Source organism: Cherax quadricarinatus, chromosome 53 (assembly GCF_038502225.1).
Source record: "Cherax quadricarinatus isolate ZL_2023a chromosome 53, ASM3850222v1, whole genome shotgun sequence".
NCBI classification, from domain to species: domain Eukaryota; kingdom Metazoa; phylum Arthropoda; class Malacostraca; order Decapoda; family Parastacidae; genus Cherax; species Cherax quadricarinatus.
Window position 1 is genome coordinate 12,175,916 of NC_091344.1, and position 20,660 is coordinate 12,196,575.

A 20,660-nucleotide genomic window follows, 5' to 3' on the forward strand; every position below is an offset into this window, starting at 1 on the left:
TAACACTCGCACAGCGCTTCTAACAAACACCGTGCTTCTAACACACACACGGTGCTTCTAACATTCACACACACTGTGTTTCTAAAACACGGTGCTTCTAACACGTACGGTGTTTCTAACACACACGGTGCTTCTAACACGTACGGTGTTTCTAACAGGACTGAGTAACGTAAACTTGCAGGCTGTGAGTGGAACCCAGTATAACATAGCACTCAGTGGTGCTACACTGACAGCGTAGGTGAGGTGGCACCTGACGGGTGTGGAGGGCAGGTGTGGTGAGCAGGTGTGGAGGGCAAGCGTAGCAGCACGTGTAAAGGGCAGCTGAAGGAACACGTGTGAAGGGAGGCAGGTGCAAGATCACGTGTGAGAGGAAGGAGCACGTGTGGGAAAGCAGGTGCACACGTGTGAGCGGCAACGACAGGTGCACACGTGTGAGCAGCAACGACAAGTCCACACGTGTGAGCAGCAGTGACAGGTGCACACGTGTGAGCGGCACCGATAGGTGCACACGTGTGAGCGGGAGCGACAGGTGCACACGTGTGAGCGGCAACGACAGGTGCACACGTGTGAGCGGCAACGACAGGTGCACACGTGTGAGCGGCAGCGACAGGTGCACACGTGTAGAGAGCGTCGCGGGTACTGGCACCCAGGTGCCACAGGTGCCGCCGCCTCTACACCGTTGCCATAGAGATTCTCAGTTGCCATGGACCGCCACCTGCTTCCCCACGCCCACACACTCCACTCATTCCACACCCATATTACACCACCCCACCTGTGTAATGCGGGCAGGTGCCAGACCTGTGCCTGATGAAGCACTAATCCAGCAGATGGGGTCAGAGTGCCACAACCTGCCAACCCCTGGCACCAACCTCACAGTATTCTGGCATTGATTGGCTGAGTGACGTCAGATCACAACCCTCGGACCCAGGCAACCTCACTTGGCATTCGTGCCGAAATGATCGGAACATTGAAGGAAGGAATGTAGCAGGGAGATAGGGCAAGGGATGAGGTAGGATGGGATGGGATGAGGTAGGATGAGGAGGTATGAGAGGATGGGGAGAAAGGACGAGGGAATGAGGTAGGATGGGGAGGGACGTGGTAGGATGGTGCGGGATGAAGGAGGATCAGGAGGGATGAGGTACGATGAGGAGGCATGAGAGAGGATCGTGAGTAATGAGAGAGGATGGGGAGATATGAGGTAGGATAGGGAGGGATGACTCCTACACATTCCTCGTCTTTGACAGGTGTGCACACTCAGAGCTCTGGGAAACATACACGACTTTTGGACTAAAATATAATAACACACAGACTGTCCCTGCTGATGGCTCCTAAACCTCTGACAGTGTCAGGATTCACATGCCTTGGGTTCAACCCCCACCCGTTCCGTGATTTAACTTCAATCTTGTTATTACGATTTCGTGAGTTAGAGGTGCATTAGTGCTACCAGCAGTGTTACCATCTTACAAGCTAATCTGTTTGTCATACTTGATGAACCCAGTCTTGTAGAAATAACAACTACAGGCAATTTAACTGTTTTTGATTCCCTCTCCTCATTACTTCCTCTAAGATCATAATGTAACTTGTTGTATAAGAAGCCAGACACAGAAATGTGCTCAACTTCATAAAATAATTGGATGTGAGTTAACTCTTGAGAATTCAATCTAAACATGGGCCTCCGGGAGGATGATCAAGTTGATGACTCGGTTGAACTAGCTTTAAGAGAATGTTAAATATAATTCTGGTTTCTCAAATAGAAGTTTAATTAGCACTGTAATAAAGAACTAGCAAACGAGTTTGAAGAAACCAGCATAGCAAAGATAAGAACTAGAGGATCCAGCGTTCATAATACTGAAATGCATAAAGTGGAGCATTTCTATGGAGGAAATACCGTCAGGTATGTGGGTTAATGGGCTGCCAGCGGGAACCACCAGAGAAGCTTGAACCAGAACGGCTGCGGGAGTACACAGACTCTTCAACACCAGCAAAGAAATAAAGATAGGAAATAAACAGTAAAGTACAAGAGTTTATCAGTGCTACAGTAAGGCGAGGATGTAAGTACCTATGTCAGTGCGGTTTGTATAGAGAAGTCAAACTGACGTTAAATGTAATATGTGGAGAGAGAGAGAGAGAGAGAGAGAGAGAGAGAGAGAGAGAGAGAGAGAGAGAGAGAGAGAGAGAGAGAGAGAGAGAGAGATACACTTACAAGCAAACTTTTGGATGAATCTCGTCACTGATGGTCATATATATGATTTTTTTTAAATGCCATGTAAGTTTTGCACAAGTTAGATGAATGAACTGTTGCAGGATGAGAATGTAACCTAATAATAACTAATGTTTTAACTGCAATATGATACTTGAATCTCCGTGAGATTGTATCTCAGTATTGTATTCTGAAAGTTAGTTAAGTGAAGAAATTGTAATACACTAAATGACCGTAATATATTTAAGTATGTGATAATGTACACTGCGGTCTAATAAAGACCTATTGTGACCTCTGTAATGCTGTTCTTTTGTGCTACCGCTCACAGTAAGTGAGAGGAGCCCTAGACTGTTCAACTGTCTCCCTGCATACATAAGGAGGATTACCAATAGACCCCTGGCTGTCTTCAAGAAGGCACTGGATAGGTACATAAAGTCAGTACCTGACCAGCCGGGCTGTGGTTCGTACGTCGGGTTGCGTGCGGCCAACAGTAACAGCCCGGTTGATCAGGCCCTGATCCACCACGAGGCCTGGTCAAAGACCGGGCCGCGGGGGCGTTAACCCCCGAAACCCTCTCTATGTATACTCCAGGTATAGGATGAACTGCGGGTGAGCAATAAACTAGCAAAGTCGAAACAACTAAGAGGATGGGGATGGAGAGAGATGAGTGAAGATGAGGGATACGGTGGTGTGGGGAGGCTGTTGGTGCTAACCGCACTCAATCCAGCACAGACATAAGATAAGATAAGAGATAAGATTTCGTTTGGATTTTTAACCCCGGAGGGTTAGCCACCCAGGATAACCCAAGAAAGTCAGTGCGTCATCGAGGACTGTCTAACTTATTTCCATTGGGGTCCTTAATCTTGTCCCCCAGGATGCGACCCACACCAGTCGACTAACACCCAGGTACCTATTTGCTGCTAGGTGAACAGGACAACAGGTGTAAGGAAACGTGTCGAAATGTTTCCACCCGCCGGGAATCGAACCCGGGCCCTCCGTGTGTGAAGAGGGAGCTTTAGCCACCAGGCTACCGGGCCACTGGTGGTCAGAAACTAACTGGACGAACTTACCAGGTTCCCTCTTATTTCTGTGGTAACTGATGCATGTCAGGACGTGATACACAGTGTGCTGAGGGTACTGTATTTACACGTTAATATTTTCAGTGTTAGACTGGCTCCAGGGACGGATCTTGAGGGAGGCCATGACCCAGCCCCAGGATCACTCAAAGATTTTTTCTGCAAAAAAATATACATAACTGGAGGGTGTTTCAGGGATCAGCGCCCCCGCTGCCCGGTTCATGACGAGGCCTCGGGGTGGATCAGGACCTGATCAACCAGGTCTTTTTTTTTTTTTTTAGCTGATTATTGCTATTCAATAAATTGTGCGCGCACGCGCTCGTGTGGGTGTATGACCCACTTAATATTTGTATTTATAACTCATTACAATTGTGACCAGGTGTGGACGTATCAGTGGCTCATTACTTTGTAATTTGTTCATGACTGTAACCATGTATAGGAGTGAGGCTGATTCATTACCTCTGTAACTTGCCATGATTGTGACCAGATCTACCTGGAGTTCATTACCTTTGTAACTAGTTCAGCTATCATAACTTTGGGGTCCAGTCACTGGACCCATTATGTACCTTTGTAATCTTGTGACTACCACCCACAGGATGGGTATGGGGTGCATAATAAACATATTAAACTAAAAACTACTCTCAACATCAACATTTTTTGACATCCAAAACCCATGAATTCATAAACACAATCGAGCCTCAGGCGAGCTGTCACACCTTCAGTACAGATAAGGATGACTTCTAGCAGGGATTAGTTCCAGTTCCCTGGCCTCTTAAGGGTGTTGACCTACAGCTCTTAGGCCTTTTCAGGGTTTTAAAGTACAAATAAAAATGATTTGTACTGAGCTAAATGTCTGGTAATGGAAAGGTTTAAGTTATACCTTCTATTGCTATATATAATTATTTTCTTTCAAAGTTTGTGTGTCACTCTGTGCTCTTCCCCCGACATGTGTTGCAGCTCAGTGACTTGGCTTGTACGAGACGGAAGCTGCCTTTCTCGAATCGCTTGGTAAGATAAGATAAGATAAGATTTCGTTCGGATTTTTAACCCCGGAGGGTTAGCCACCCAGGATAACCCAAGAAAGTCAGTGCGTCATCGAGGACTGTCTAACTTATTTCCATTGGGGTCCTTAATCTTGTCCCCCAGGATGCGACCCACACCAGTCGACTAACACCCAGGTACCTATTTGCTGCTAGGTGAACAGGACAACAGGTGTAAGGAAACGTGTCGAATGTTTCCACCCGCCGGGAATCGAACCCGGGCCCTCCGTGTGTGAAGCGGGAGCTTTAGCCACCAGGCCACCGGGCCTGGCCGAAATGCTGATGCATGTTGGTGGCGTTCTTTGTGCTTGACAGTACTGTATTACACGTAAACTACAAATTGTAGCCCGGTGGCCTGGTGGCTAAAGCTCCCGCTTCACACACGGAGGGCCCGGGTTCGATTCCCGGCGGGTGGAAACATTTCGACACGTTTCCTTACACCTATTGTCCTGTTCACCTAGCAGCAAATAGGTACCTGGGTGTTAGTCGACTGGTGTGGGTCGCATCCTGGGGGACAAGATTAAGGACCCCAATGGAAATAAGTTAGACAGTCCTCGATGACGCACTGACTTTCTTGGGTTATCCTGGGTGGCTAACCCCCCGGGGTTAAAAATCCGAACGAAATCTTATCTTATCTTATCTTTTAACAAGTGCCAAGATGCTTGCTCATGTCTCGCTCTTCCCGGGAATGAAACTCAGGTGTTGTCTATTTTGAGACTAAACCCACAGGTCATCTACTTTCTGAACAAATGCCCCAATGGAAACAAGTAATTTTGTCTGACTTTTTTTCTTTGGGTTATCCGAGGTAATTTATACATATGCTAATATGTATGATAATTGTAATCACCTAAATTTGTATAAGTGTAAGCGTGTGTAAGTTGGGTTACCTGGAGTTTACCTGGAGAGAGTTCCGGGGGTCAACGCCCCCGCGGCCCGGTCTGAGACCAGGCCTCCTGGTGGATCAGAGCCTGATCAACCAGGCTGTTGCTGCTGGCTGCACGCAAACCAACATACGAGCCACAGCCCGGCTGATCCGGAACTGACTTTAGGTGCTTGTCCAGTGCCAGCTTGAAGACTGCCAGGGGTCTGTTGGTAATCCCCCTTATGTGTGCTGGGAGGCAGTTGAACAGTCTCGGGCCCCTGACACTTATTGTATGGTCTCTTAACGTGCTAGTGACACCCCTGCTTTTCATTGGGGGGATGGTGCATCGTCTGCCAAGTCTTTTGCTTTCGTAGTGGGTGATTTTCGTGTGCAAGTTCGGTACTAGTCCCTCTAGGATTTTCCAGGTGTATATAATCATGTATCTCTCCCTCCTGCGTTCCAGGGAATACAGGTTTAGGAACCTCAAGCGCTCCCAATAATTGAGGTGTTTTATCTCCGTTATGCGCGCCGTGAAAGTTCTCTGTACATTTTCTAGGTCGGCAATTTCACCTGCCTTGAAAGGTGCTGTTAGTGTGCAGCAATATTCCAGCCTAGATAGAACAAGTGACCTGAAGAGTGTCATCATGGGCTTGGCCTCCCTAGTTTTGAAGGTTCTCATTATCCATCCTGTCATTTTTCTAGCAGATGCGATTGATACAATGTTATGGTCCTTGAAGGTGAGATCCTCCGACATGATCACTCCCAGGTCTTTGACGTTGGTGTTTCGCTCTATTTTGTGGCCAGAATTTGTTTTGTACTCTGATGAAGATTTAATTTCCTCATGTTTACCATATCTGAGTAATTGAAATTTCTCATCGTTGAACTTCATATTGTTTTCTGCAGCCCACTGAAAGATTTGGTTGATGTCTGCCTGGAGCTTTGCAGTGTCTGCAATGGAAGACACTGTCATGCAGATTCGGGTGTCATCTGCAAAGGAAGACACGGTGCTGTGGCTGACATCCTTGTCTATGTCGGATATGAGGATGAGGAACAAGATGGGAGCTAGTACTGTGCCTTGTGGAACAGAGCTTTTCACCGTAGCTGCCTCGGACTTTACTCTGTTGACGACTACTCTCTGTGTTCTGTTAGTGAGGAAATTATAGATCCATCGACCGACTTTTCCTGTTATTCCTTTAGCACGCATTTTGTGCGCTATTACGCCATGGTCACACTTGTCGAAGGCTTTTGCAAAGTCTGTATATATTACATCTGCATTCTTTTTGTCTTCTAGTGCATTTAGGACCTTGTCGTAGTGGTCCAATAGTTGAGACAGACAGGAGCGACCTGTTCTAAACCCATGTTGCCCTGGGTTGTGTAACTGATGGGTTTCTAGATGCGTGGTGATCTTGCTTCTTAGGACCCTTTCAAAGATTTTTATGATATGGGATGTTAGTGCTATTGGTCTGTAGTTCTTTGCTGTTGCTTTACTGCCCCCTTTGTGGAGTGGGGCTATGTCTGTTGTTTTTAGTAACTGTGGGACGACCCCCGTGTCCATGCTCCCTCTCCATAGGATGGAAAAGGCTCGTGATAGGGGCTTCTTGCAGTTCTTGATGAACACAGAGTTCCATGAGTCTGGCCCTGGGGCAGAGTGCATGGGCATGTCATTTATCGCCTGTTCGAAGTCATTTGGCGTCAGGATAACATCGGATAGGCTTGTGTTAATCAAATTTTGTGGCTCTCTCATAAAAAATTCATTTTGATCTTCGACTCTCAGTCTGGTTAGCGGCTTGCTAAAAACTGAGTCATATTGGGACTTGAGTAGCTCACTCATTTCCTTGTTGTCATCTGTGTAGGACCCATCTTGTTTAAGTAGGGGCCCAATACTGGACGTTGTTCTCGATTTTGATTTGGCATAGGAGAAGAAATACTTTGGGTTTCTTTCGATTTCAACAGGCCAAGTGTTTCCTGACGCGGGTCTTAGTCATATGATGACCCGCCGTTGGAGCTTTTGGTCATCTGACCGAGGCCTTCAGCTGGCTTACAGGTCATAGTTTTAACCATAGTGTGCATCTGTACCTAAATAAACGTAATTACTAACATATAAAAAATAAGATATTACAAGGACCCCAGTGCAGATAAGTCACTTTGTCTAACTTTTCGTGTTATCCTACGTAATACCTATGCTGCTATGTATAATAATCAATGTAAATGTATTTGTGTATACCTGAATAAACTTGCTTATCAATAAAAATTACAGTCGGCAGGAAGACACAGGCGAGTTATACCTTAACAAACTTGATATACAGAAAATGTAAGTTTATTTAGAGAAAATGAGTTTTGTGTTTGGGTAACTATTGCAAACTGAGTCACTTCATATGTCCATGAGACCCAGTGAGACGTCTTGATAGCATATATTTTTTATCAGCCTGCTTAATTTGGAGGGTTATAAATAACTGGTTATAATTATAACCTTAATTTTTTATAGGGGTGACCGAAAACTCCAGTGGAGGGTCATCATATGACTGAGACCCACGTCAGGAAACACTTCTCTTGTTTCCTGGCGAATATTATCTAAACCTAACCTTTGGAGGGCTAATTTGTACCAACAGGTCAGGGAAAACTTTAGATCCGTAAAGGCTCTGTCTTAACGAATATTACAACAGTTTGGGAGGTTAAAATCAAAATCTAAAGCCACTGGACAGGTTAAGCCAGGTTGAAGGGCTGACTGGCCACCTCTCATCACTGGTGATGGGCTGGTCATGATAAAACTGCTTCCACCTGTGTGTTCACCTGCATTTGAGTGAAGAAGCCTGCTGTGAAGGCGAAGCGTTTCATCAATAAATATATCCAAAGGTTGCAAATGTCATCAGACCAGCACAAGGCCTCGGTACATCACAGGTACACTGGTATACCACAGGTACACTGGTATATCTCAGGTACACTGGTATATCACTGGTATATTGGCATATCACAGGTACACTGGTATATCACAGGTTCACTGGTATATCTCAGGTACACTGGTATATCATAAGTACACTGGTATATCACAGGTTCATTGGTATATTTCAGTTACACTGGTATATCACAGGTATACTGGTATATCACAGGTACACTGGTATATCAAAGGTGCACTGGTATTTCTCAGGTACACTGGTATATCTCAGGTACACTGGTATATCACAAGTACACCAGTTTATTACAAGTCATTAACGAAATGTGTGTATACTAAGATTCTCAGTGTGTATACAAAGACTCTCAGTGTATACTAAGATTCTCAGTGCGTATACTAAGACTCCCTCAGTGTGTATACTAAGACTCCCTCAGTGTGTATACTAAGACTCCCTCAGTGTGTATACTAAGACTCCCTCAGTGTGTATACTAAGACTCCCTCAGTGTGTATACTAAGACTCCCTCAGTGTGTATACTAAGACTCCCCCAGTCTGTATACTAAGACTCTCAGTGTGTATACTACGACTCCCTCAGTGTGTATACTAAGACTCTCAGTGTGTATACTAAGACACTCAGTGTGTATACTAAGATTTCCTCAGTGTGTATACTAAGACTCTCAGTGTGTATACTAAGATTCCCTCAGTGTGTATACACAAATAACCCGCACATAAAAGAGAGAAGCTTACGACGACGTTTCGGTCCGACTTGGACCATTGACAAAGTCACACTAACAGAGGTGGAGCAGGACGGCTATATATATAGGCAGGAAGAGGTGGAGGTAGTAGTAGTAGTAGTAGTAGTAGTAGTAGTAGTAGTAGTAGTAGTAGTAGTAGTAGTAGTAGTAGTAGTAGTAGTAGTACAAGAATTGTATATAATACCGACAGGATGAAATGACACATGCACAACATCCGGGCATCCCCACCGTAGACGTTTCGCCATCCAGCCAGCCACTGGATGGCGAAACGTCCACAACAAAGACAACCAGACGCCGCACATGTGTCTTAATTTCATCAGTAGTTGTAGTAGAAGAAGAAGAGGTAGTAGTAGTGGTAGTGGTAGAAGTGGGAAATAAGGAAGACGAGCCAGTCAAATACAAAGGAAGGGGAGCACTGCAAGAGAGCTAGAAACCCACAGAGGGAGAGCAAGCGCACCGAGGTGCGTGAAAGGGGAAGTGGTGAAATAAAATAAATGAAGAAGGAACAGAAACACGAGACAGAAGAGAGAAAGACAACCCAGAGGAGAAAAGGAGAGAGGAAGGGGGAAGAGGAAGAAGAAAAAGAAGAAGAAGAAGAAGAAGAAGAAGAAGAAGAAGAAGAAGAAGAAGAAGAAGAAGAAGAAGAAGAAGAAGAAGAAGAAGAAGAAGAAGAAGAAGAAAATGAGGATTCAGGTTAAGTCACGGGTGTTCTGAAGTTTGGAGCATTTTACAATGTAGTGGGAGAGGAAGGCATCTACAGAGACGAAGCCAGGGCTAAGGTTCATACAAGGAAAGTTGTGTATAAGAGAGGATTCAACTAAACGGCGACTGTTCGAGTTGGAAGTAGGGAAGACAGTTTTAGCAGAAGACCAGTCAATAGGATGGTTATGATCTCTGACGTGACAGAAAAGAGCATTGTTAGTGTCGGCAAGCCTAACACTATTTTTGTGCTCCCTAAGAATCACCACCTTCCACGCCGTTACCAACTTTCCCTTTCTTCTCTTAAATCTAACACTAACATTGTCATACTATCTTCTGACAAAGGTAATTCGGTAGTTATCCTTGATCGCGAGGATTACCTCTCTGACTCACGCACCTACACTCCTCTCGTTTCCAACCCTCTTGATCGCATCAAGAGAACTTTCAACAAAAAACTAAGGACTCTCTCCGACCTCTGTCCTCCTGACTTTGACCTTGTTCAACGGTTTCGTGTCATCTGTCCCTCTCTTCCCTATTTCTATGGCCTTCCCAAAACTCATAAACCTGATATTCCTCTTCGTCCTATCATATCCTCTAGAGGTTCTGTCTCTTATTCTCTTGCTTCTTGGCTGGCCAAAACCCTCACTCCCTTTCTTGGTACTTTTTCTCCTGCCCACCTCCGTCACTCTCAAGACTTCATTGAACGGGTTCGCTCTCTCCCAACCTTTAAGATGCTTAGTCTTGACGTTGAGTCCCTCTTCACCAATGTCCCTCTTGATGATGTCCTTGATTTCCTTAGAGAGAAGGCCCATGAAGGCTTTCTTCTTCTCCCTATCCCCACTGATGTCTTTCTTGATCTGATCCGCCTCTGTGTGGACTCTAACTCCTTTTCCTTCCAAGGGAAATATTATTCTCAAACCTTCGGTGTCGCTATGGGCTCTCCTCTCTCTCCTGTCCTTGCTAATCTTTACATGGAATACTTCGAGACTGTTCTTCTTCCTACCCTCGATGTGCAACCTTCACTCTGGTTCCGCTATGTGGATGACATCTTTGCTCTGTGGCCTCATGACTCCAGTCTCTTCCAACATTTTCTTGAAGCTCTTAACAATCTTGCCCCTTCCATTAAGTTTAAAGCTGAATGGGAATCTAATTCCTTACTTCCTTTCCTTGATGTCCATGTCCACCGCTCAGATACAGGTTTTTCCTTTTCTGTTTACCGTAAACCTATGCACAGTGGCATGTACATTCACTACTTTTCCTATCATGCTTCCCCTGTCAAGAAAAGTGTTCTTATCTCCCTCTTTCTCCGTGCCCTCCGCATCTGTGATCCTCAGTTCCTTCCAGCAGAAATTTCCACTCTTCATAATTCGTTCTCCCGTCTTGGCTACCCTTCCCATTTCATAGACTCTGCCCTCTCACGTGCTAAACGCAATTTCTTCTCTCCCAAACTCTCTACTCCTGGGAACTCTTCTATCCTCTGCCTTCCCTACATTTCCGGTCTTTCTAATCTCAACAATTCTCTCCGTCCCTTAGACATCAAGCTTACCTTCCGCCAGACTAACACTCTTCGCACTAATCTCGTTCATACCTCTCCTCCCTCTACAGATGTTCCTGGTGTCTACTCTATTTCTTGCTCCTCCTGTCCTCTTCAATACTTCGGAGAAACTGGTCGATCTCTTTCTGACAGACTTAGGGAGCACAAAAATAGTGTTAGGCTTGCCGACACTAACAATGCTCTTTTCTGTCACGTCAGAGATCATAGCCATCCTATTGACTGGTCTTCTGCTAAAACTGTCTTCCCTACTTCCAACTCGAACAGTCGCCGTTTAGTTGAATCCTCTCTTATACACAACTTTCCTTGTATGAACCTTAGCCCTGGCTTCGTCTCTGTAGATGCCTTCCTCTCCCACTACATTGTAAAATGCTCCAAACTTCAGAACACCCGTGACTTAACCTGAATCCTCATTTTCTTCTTCTTCTTCTTCTTCTTCTTCTTCTTCTTCTTCTTCTTCTTCTTCTTCTTCTTCTTCTTCTTCTTCTTCTTCTTCTTCCTCTTCCCCCTTCCTCTCTCCTTTTCTCCTCTGGGTTGTCTTTCTCTCTTCTGTCTCGTGTTTCTGTTCCTTCTTCATTTATTTTATTTCACCACTTCCCCTTTCACGCACCTCGGTGCGCTTGCTCTCCCTCTGTGGGTTTCTAGCTCTCTTGCAGTGCTCCCCTTCCTTTGTATTTGACTGGCTCGTCTTCCTTATTTCCCACTTCTACCACTACCACTACTACTACCTCTTCTTCTTCTACTACAACTACTGATGAAATTAAGACACATGTGCGGCGTCTGGTTGTCTTTGTTGTGGACGTTTCGCCATCCAGTGGCTGGCTGGATGGCGAAACGTCTACGGTGGGGATGCCCGGGTGTTGTGCATGTGTCATTTCATCCTGTCGGTATTATATACAATTCTTGTACTACTACTACTACTACTACTACTACTACTACTACTACCTCCACCTCTTCCTGCCTATATATATAGCCGTCCTGCTCCACCTCTGTTAGTGTGACTTTGTCAATGGTCCAAGTCGGACCGAAACGTCGTCGTAAGCTTCTGTCTTTTATGTGCGGGTTATTTGTGTATCGTTCCAGTCACGGTATTGTGCCAGATAAGTGGAAAATGGCAAATGTGATACCTATTTTCAAAACAGGTGACAGGTCCTTAGCTTCGAACTATAGACCAATAAGCCTAACCTCCATAGTGGGAAAATTTATGGAATCAATAATTGCCGAGGCAGTTCGTAGCCACCTTGAAAAGCATAAATTAATCAACGAATCTCAGCATGGTTTTACAAAGGGGCGTTCCTGCCTTACGAATTTATTAACTTTTTTCACTAAGGTATTTGAGGAGGTAGATCATGGTAATGAATATGATATTGTGTATATGGACTTCAGTAAGGCTTTTGACAGGGTCCCACATCAGAGACTATTGAGGAAGGTGAGAGTAAGACACATGTGCAACATCTGGGTATCTTTATTGTAGACGTTTCGCCATCCAGTGGCTTTATCAATACAAATTCCAGGACATAACTTGAAGACAGTAGAACTATGTACAGAAGATGAGGTAATCAGTCCCTCAACCTAGGAGTAGGTGCGAACAGCACCTGGATAGAGGCATGGTTGACAAATAGGCAGCAGAGAGTTTGCATAAATGGGGAGAAATCAGAGTGGGGAAGCGTCACGAGCGGTGTTCCACAGGGGTCAGTGTTGGGCCCCCTGCTGTTCACAATCTACATAAACGAACCATACCCCCGGCCGGGATTGAACCCGCGGTCATAGAGTCTCAAAACTCCAGCCCGTCGCGATGAGGGCATAAAGAGCGACATCGGCAAGTTTGCCGATGACACCAAAATAGGCCGTCGAATTCATTCTGACGAGGACATTCGAGCACTCCAGGAAGATTTGAATAGACTGATGCAGTGGTCGGAGAAGTGGCAGATGCAGTTTAATATAGACAAATGCAAAGTTCTAAATGTTGGACAGGACAATAACCATGCCACATATAAACTAAATAATGTAGATCTTAATATTACGGATTGCGAAAAAGATTTAGGAGTTCTGGTTAGCAGTAATCTGAAACCAAGACAACAGTGCATAAGTGTTCGCAATAAAGCTAATAGAATCCTTGGCTTCATATCAAGAAGCATAAATAATAGGAGTCCTCAGGTTGTTCTTCAACTCTATACATCCTTGGTTAGGCCTCATTTAGATTATGCTGCACAGTTTTGGTCACCGTATTACAGAATGGATATAAATTCTCTGGAAAATGTACAAAGGAGGATGACAAAGATGATCCCATGTATCAGAAACCTTCCCTATGAGGATAGACTAAGGGCCCTGAAACTGCACTCTCTAGAAAGACGTAGAATTAGGGGGGATATGATTGAGGTGTATAAGTGGAAGACAGGAATAAATAAAGGGGATGTAAAGAGTTGTGGATGAGTGGAACAAACTCCCAAGTACCGTTATAGAGGCCAGAACGTTGTGTAGCTTTAAAAATAGGTTGGATAAATACATGAGTAGATGTGGGTGGGTGTGAGTTAGACCTGATAGCTTGTGCTACCAGGTCGGTTGCCGTGTTCCTCCCTTAAGTCAATGTGACCTGACTTGACTAGGTTGGGTGCATTGGCTTAAGCCGGTAGGAGACTTGGACCTGCCTCGCATGGGCCAGTAGGCCTTCTGCAGTGTTCCTTCGTTCTTATGTTCTTATGTTCTTATTCTCAGTGTGTATACTAAGATTTCCTCAGTGTGTATACTAAGATTTCCTCAGTGTGTATACTAAGACTCTCAGTGTGTATACTAAGACTCTCAGTGTGTATACTAAGACTCTCAGTGTGTATACTAAGACTCTCAGTCTGTATATTAAGACTCCCTCAGTGTGTATAGTAAGACTCCCTCAGTATGTATACTAAGACTCCCTCAGTGTGTATACTAAGACTCCCTCAAAGTGTATACTAAGACTCTCAGTGTGTATACTAAGATTCCCTCAATGTGTATACTAAGACTCTCAGTGTGTATACTAAGACTCTCAGTGTGTATACTAAGACTCTCAGTGTGTATACTAAGACTCTCAGTGTGTATACTAAGACTCTCAGTGTGTATACTAAGACTCTCAGTGTGTATACTAAGATTCCCTCAGTGTGTATACTAAGACTCTCAGTGTGTATACTAAGACTCTCAGTGTGTATACTAAGATTCCCTCAGTGTGTATACTAAGACTCCCTCAGTGTGTATACTAAGACTCTCAGTGTGTATACTAAGACTCCCTCAGTGTGTATACTAAGACTCTCAGTGTGTATACTAAGACTCTCAGTGTGTATACTAAGACTCTCAGTGTGTATACTAAGATTCCCTCAGTGTGTATACTAAGACTCCCTCAGTGTGTATACTAAGACTCTCAGTGTGTATACTAAGACTCTCAGTGTGTATACTAAGACTCTCAGTGTGTATACTAAGACTCTCAGTGTGTATACTAAGACTCTCAGTGTGTATACTAAGACTCTCAGTGTGTATACTAAGACTCTCAGTGTGTATACTAAGACTCTCAGTGTGTATACTAAGACTCTCAGTGTGTATACTAAGACTCCCTCAGTGTGTACACTAAGACTCTCAGTGTGTATACTAAGACTCCCTCAGTGTGTATACTAAGACTCTCAGTGTGTATACTAAGACTCTCAGTGTGTATACTAAAACTCTCAGTGTGTATACTAAGACTCTCAGTGTGTATACTAAGACTCTCAGTGTGTATACTAAGACTCTCAGTGTGTATACTAAGACTCTCAGTGTGTATACTAAGACTCCCTCAGTGTGTATACTAAGACTCTCAGTGTGTATACTAAGACTCCCTCAAAGTGTATACTAAGACTCTCAGTGTGTATACTAAGACTCCCTCAGTGTGTATATTAAGACTCCCTCAGTATGTATAGTAAGACTCCCCCAGTGTGTATACTAAGACTCTCAGTGTGTATACTAAGATTCCCTCAATGTGTATACTAAGACTCTCAGTGTGTATACTAAGACTCTCAGTGTGTATACTAAGACTCTCAGTGTGTATACTAAGACTCTCAGTGTGTATACTAAGACTCTCAGTGTGTATACTAAGACTCCCTCAGTGTGTATACTAAGACTCTCAGTGTGTATACTAAGACTCTCAGTGTGTATACTAAGACTCTCAGTGTGTATACTAAGACTCTCAGTGTGTATACTAAGACTCCCTCAGTGTGTATACTAAGACTCTCAGTGTGTATACTAAGACTCTCAGTGTGTATACTAAGACTCTCAGTGTGTATACTAAGACTCCCTCACTGTGTATACTAAGACTCTCAGTGTGTATACTAAGACTCTCAGTGTGTATACTAAGACTCCCTCAGTGTGTATACTAAGACTCTCAGTGTGTATACTAAGACTCCCTCAGTGTGTATACTAAGACTCTCAGTGTGTATACTAAGACTCTCAGTGTGTATACTAAGACTCCCTCAGTGTGTACACTAAGACTCTCAGTGTGTATACTAAGACTCTCAGTGTGTATACTAAGACTCCCTCAGTGTGTACACTAAGACTCTCAGTGTGTATACTAAGACTCTCAGTGTGTATACTAAGACTCCCTCAGTGTGTACACTAAGACTCTCAGTGTGTATACTAAGACTCCCTCAGTGTGTACACTAAGACTCTCAGTGTGTATACTAAGACTCCCTCAGTGTGTACACTAAGACTCTCAGTGTGTATACTAAGACTCTCAGTGTGTATACTAAGACTCCCTCAGTGTGTACACTAAGACTCTCAGTGTGTATACTAAGACTCTCAGTGTGTATACTAAGACTCTCAGTGTGTATACTAAGACTCCCTCACTGTGTATACTAAGACTCTCAGTGTGTATACTAAGACTCTCAGTGTGTATACTAAGACTCCCTCAGTGTGTATACTAAGACTCTCAGTGTGTATACTAAGACTCCCTCAGTGTGTATACTAAGACTCTCAGTGTGTATACTAAGACTCTCAGTGTGTATACTAAGACTCCCTCAGTGTGTACACTAAGACTCTCAGTGTGTATACTAAGACTCTCAGTGTGTATACTAAGACTCCCTCAGTGTGTACACTAAGACTCTCAGTGTGTATACTAAGACTCTCAGTGTGTATACTAAGACTCCCTCAGTGTGTACACTAAGACTCTCAGTGTGTATACTAAGACTCCCTCAGTGTGTACACTAAGACTCTCAGTGTGTATACTAAGACTCCCTCAGTGTGTACACTAAGACTCTCAGTGTGTATACTAAGACTCTCAGTGTGTATACTAAGACTCCCTCAGTGTGTACACTAAGACTCTCAGTGTGTATACTAAGACTCCCTCAGTGTGTACACTAAGACTCTCAGTGTGTATACTAAGACTCCCTCAGTGTGTACACTAAGACTCTCAGTGTGTATACACTGAAAGTTTATTGCAATCCCTAAATGATTTTTTGGTGTAGTTGATAGGCTTTAAACCCAACCTAACCAATGATCCCCAATTATAATTAAATTATTGTCCCTCCCCGTAGCTTTATCTTAAGTGATATAATTAACAATAATTATGTGTCCCCCAAAACTCCCATTATTAATGTCATTAATAATTCTGTTCTCTACTGGTGTATAATTTTCCCGTATTTTTAGTGCAGATTACGGGGAGTTAAGGGGATGAAAGTGGTCTGTCGGGAAAGTGGTCTGTCGGGAAAGTGGTCTGTCGGGAAAGTGGTCTGTCGGGAAAGTGGTCTGTCAGGAAAGTGGCCTGTCGGGAAATTGGTCTGCCGGGAAAGTGGTCTATCGGGAAAGTTATCTATCGGGAAACTATCTCTCGGGAAAGTGATCTATCGAGAAAGTGGGCTGTTGGGAACATTATCTATCGTGAAAGTGGTCTGTTGGGAAAGTGGTCTATCGGGAAAATTACCTATCAGGAAAGTGAGATATCGGGAAAGCGGTCTGTCGGTAAAGTGATCTGTCGGGAAAGTGATCTATCGGGAAAGTGATCTATCGGGAAAGTAATCTATCGGGAAAGTGATGAATCGGGAAAGTGATCTATCGGGAAAGTGATCTATCGGGAAAGTGATCTATCGGGAAAGTGATCTATCGGGAAAGTGATCTATCGGGAAAGTGATCTATCGGGAAAGTGATCTATCGGAAAAGTAATTTATCGGGAAAGTGGTCTATCGTGAAAATTATCTAATGGGAAAGTTGTCTAACGGGAAAATTATCTATCAGGAGGTGAAGAGGAAGGTCACGCCCGCTGGTATGTCACGGGCGTGACTTCTGACACCATTTCATATTTATATTTGATTGTCAATAAAATCATTATATTCACGAGGAAGCGCTAAACCTGAAGGGGCCACATAGCTCCTGAAGAAGGGGAAGGCAGTCAGGAAGGGGGGAGGGGGGTTTCAATTCCTAGGGTAAAGAGTCCCTCAGGAGCATCACGGTACCACCTGGAACCATCTGGCACCACCTATCACCACCTGGCGCCACCTGGCACCATCTAGTAACACCTGATATCATCTGGCACTATCTGGCACCATCTGGCACCACCTGGCATCATCTGGCACCATCTGGCACTATCTGGCACCACCTTGAAGGGAGAACAAATGAAAGGATGATTTTCATCCTACTGATGTTATGAAATAAAAATAAGTCGGTAAATAAGACATGTGCAACACTTGGGTATCTTTATTGCTGTAACGTCTGGGCAATAAAGATACCCAGGTGTTGGACATTTCTTATTCATCAGTTGGGTTGTTGGTGAATGGTTTTTGGTGAATGGCCCAAGTAGCATCTGAAGTGAGAAGCTGAGATGCACATCCTTACCTTGTTTAAGTAGTACCTGAAGTGAGAGCTGAGATGCAGCATCCTTACCTTGTGTAAGTCCAGACTGCGGTGGCTGTGTGTGTAGCTGTAGACGGTGTGTGTGGGTGGTGGCAGACCAGAGAGTGGCGGGGGTGCCCGCTCAGGTAGTGCCAGCTCTGGCAGTGCTAGTTCCGGGGTGACAAAGCGCGGATAGCCGGAGTCCCGCGGGGAGAATACCGGGGAGTAGATGCTGGAGCTACAGCTCTTCTCTGGGGAGGGGATGATGGTGTCCATGAAGATCCCGTGGCCGCTGGGGTGATGGAGCGAGGTGTGGTACTGCAGGGGTGTAGGGTGGTGACCGTTCATGAGACTGCAGGGTGGTGACAGGGAGGGTGTGTCCCACTCTGGGGTCGGCGGCAGGGGTCGCTGGGGAGCCTCGTTGGACAACTCATGGAAGACGAAGCGAGGGCCGTGGCTCACGTATTCGTCGAGGACAACCCCGGCGGGGGCCACTCCCGCACTCCGCACTGGTGAGAGGTAATCTTCTAAGAGGTAGAATGTACGAGGCCGCCTAGAGCGTGCCCTCCCGCGTCGCCAGAGGTCGCACTCGCCAGCCTCTCGCCCTAAACTTCCAAACATGTGAGGCCCACTCACAGCAGGACTGCTCAGAGTATTCTTGTAATTATTTCTACAGGCAATGTTGCTCATGTGATTAACAGAGGAGACTCTGTGAGGTACCATAGTCTCTGCCTGAACCACCATTTCTGACTCTTCCCGGTCAGCGCGGCCCAGGCTGGCACCGTGGAGCCAGCGGCGCCCTCGTGCCAAGAGAGTGTTCGTACTGTTTTCTTTACTGGAGTGACGTGACCGTCGAGGCAGCGTCTCGCTGTGGGCAGCACGACGTGTTGTGGGAGGCAAAATGGAGAACGGGGCCGGGGGAAGAACGTCACACCGCACATTTTCACTCGGAGCTCTGTGTGAGGTCAATAAATCAGGCTGAGAAGCTCCTAGATCACTTTTCCGTCGCCCACGGCTTACGTCAAGCCCGTCATCCCGGCTGCGTGCTCGTCGCAAAGAACAGTCTGGACCTCTCCACCTATCGGGCCGCAGCCGCCACAGGAGTGAGTTACGCTTGGTAATCCCGCGTCTCGCAGTTTCCCCGGCATTCTCAGTTTGTTGTGGTTGTTGAGAGCGCTGGTGCTGCAGTCTGGACGATGCTGGCGGGTCGTGGATTGAAGACATCGTCGAGGACAGGGGGGTGGAGGTACGCATGTCCTCGGGTCTCCAGGGGTCATCTAAGTGGTAAGTGCGAGGGCGATAATTCCCACTACCATGTTTACAGTTTGATTTGTCGCATGGGGCGAGCGTGCCAGGATAAAACTGTGCAGGGCAGGGGTCTGCCCATTTTCCCCAGGTGCCATTGAGGCGACTCCAGGTGCCATAGGTGAGAGTAGGGCGAGGGTCAGTGAGAGCAGTGTCTCTGGACGATGTCCTCCTCAGGGAGTAGTACTCAAGAAAGCCATAATCCCCGCCTTCCGCGTCCACATCTTCTACGCTGCGAACACGCCATTCCCGACCTCCAGTTCTAGTCAGTGTGGAGAAAGGGTTCTTGAGGCCTCGACGTAGCGTCACGTCACCAGGCTGGATCGAGGTGAGAGCCTTGCTGAGTCCCAGCTTAGGTGCGCTCGAAACATCGTGGGAGCACAGAATGTCGACTGAGCTCTTGTGTTTGTGGGCTGAGGTGGCGTGGCTACCTGAGAGCCAGGTCTTGAGCGTCATACTGGGCCACACCTGCCGTGGCCACCTCTACTCCAGCCTGCCGGGGCCCGGGCCACACCTGCCGTGGCCACCTGCCCAAAGGGGGAAACAAAACAAACTAAAGCAACATAAAAAAGCAGAGTAGTACAAGTGGCTCTGTGAGGCAGATGGGAAGACAACCAGACATGTGGTGAGGGGAAGGTGGAATGAGGGGAAGTGGGATGGAGGGTGAGGGGAAGGCGGAGGTGGGTGATGAGTGCTTCTACACGCCTGGCTGACCAGATAGCAGGCGAGGGGAGGCAGGTAAGGGGAATGTAGGTGAGGAAGAAAAGTGTGTACCATCACACACCTGGTCCATCAAACAGCTGGTGCAGAAGAATGAGGGAGGGTAGGCAGGTGGTGAGGGAGGGTAGGCAGGTGGTGAGGGAGGGTAGGTAGGTAGTGAGGGAGGGTAAGTAGGTGGCGAGGGAGGGTAGGTAGGTGGCGAGGGAGGGTAGGTAGGTGGTGAGAGAGGGTAGGTAGGTGGTGAGGGATGGTAGGTAGGTGGTGAGGGAGGGTAGGTAGGTGGTGGGGGAGGGTAGGTAGGTGGTGGGGGAGGGTAGATAGGTGGGTGGGGGAGGGTAGGTAGGTGGTGAGGGAGGGTAGGTAGGTGGTGAGGGAGGGTAGGTAGCTGGGTGAAGGAGGGTAGGTAGGTGATGAGGAAGGATAGGTAGATGGTGAGGGAGGGTAGGAAGGTAGTGAGGGAGGGTAGGTAGGTGGTGAGGGAGGGTAGGTAGGTGGTGAGAGAGGGTAGGTAGGTGGTGAGGGAGGGTAGGTAGGTGGTGAGAGAGGGTAGGTAGGTGGTGAGGGAGGGTAGGTAGGTGGTGAGGGAGGGTAGGTAGGTGGTGAGCGAGGGTAGGTAGCTGGGTGAAGGAGGGTAGGTAGGTGATGAAGAAGGATAGGTAGACGGTGAGGGAGGGTAGGAAGGTAGTGAGGGAGGGTAGGTAGGTGGTGAGGGAGGGTAGGTAGGTGGTGAGGGAGGGTAGGTAGGTG

The 20,660-nt window shown here is 46.1% G+C and overlaps 1 protein-coding gene across 1 annotated transcript in view; it reads right to left on the reverse strand.

Moving 5' to 3' along the window:
- LOC128705571 (uncharacterized) overlaps positions 1-19,740 on the reverse strand; it is a 230,259-nt gene extending 210,519 nt beyond the window's left edge. The window contains exon 1 of the mRNA XM_070096322.1: positions 17,940-19,740. Coding sequence (XP_069952423.1) covers positions 17,940-19,649 — 1,710 coding nt within the window. The 5' untranslated portion in view covers positions 19,650-19,740. The remainder of the gene's footprint in view (positions 1-17,939) is intronic.
- Between the last annotated feature and the right edge of the window lie 920 nt (positions 19,741-20,660).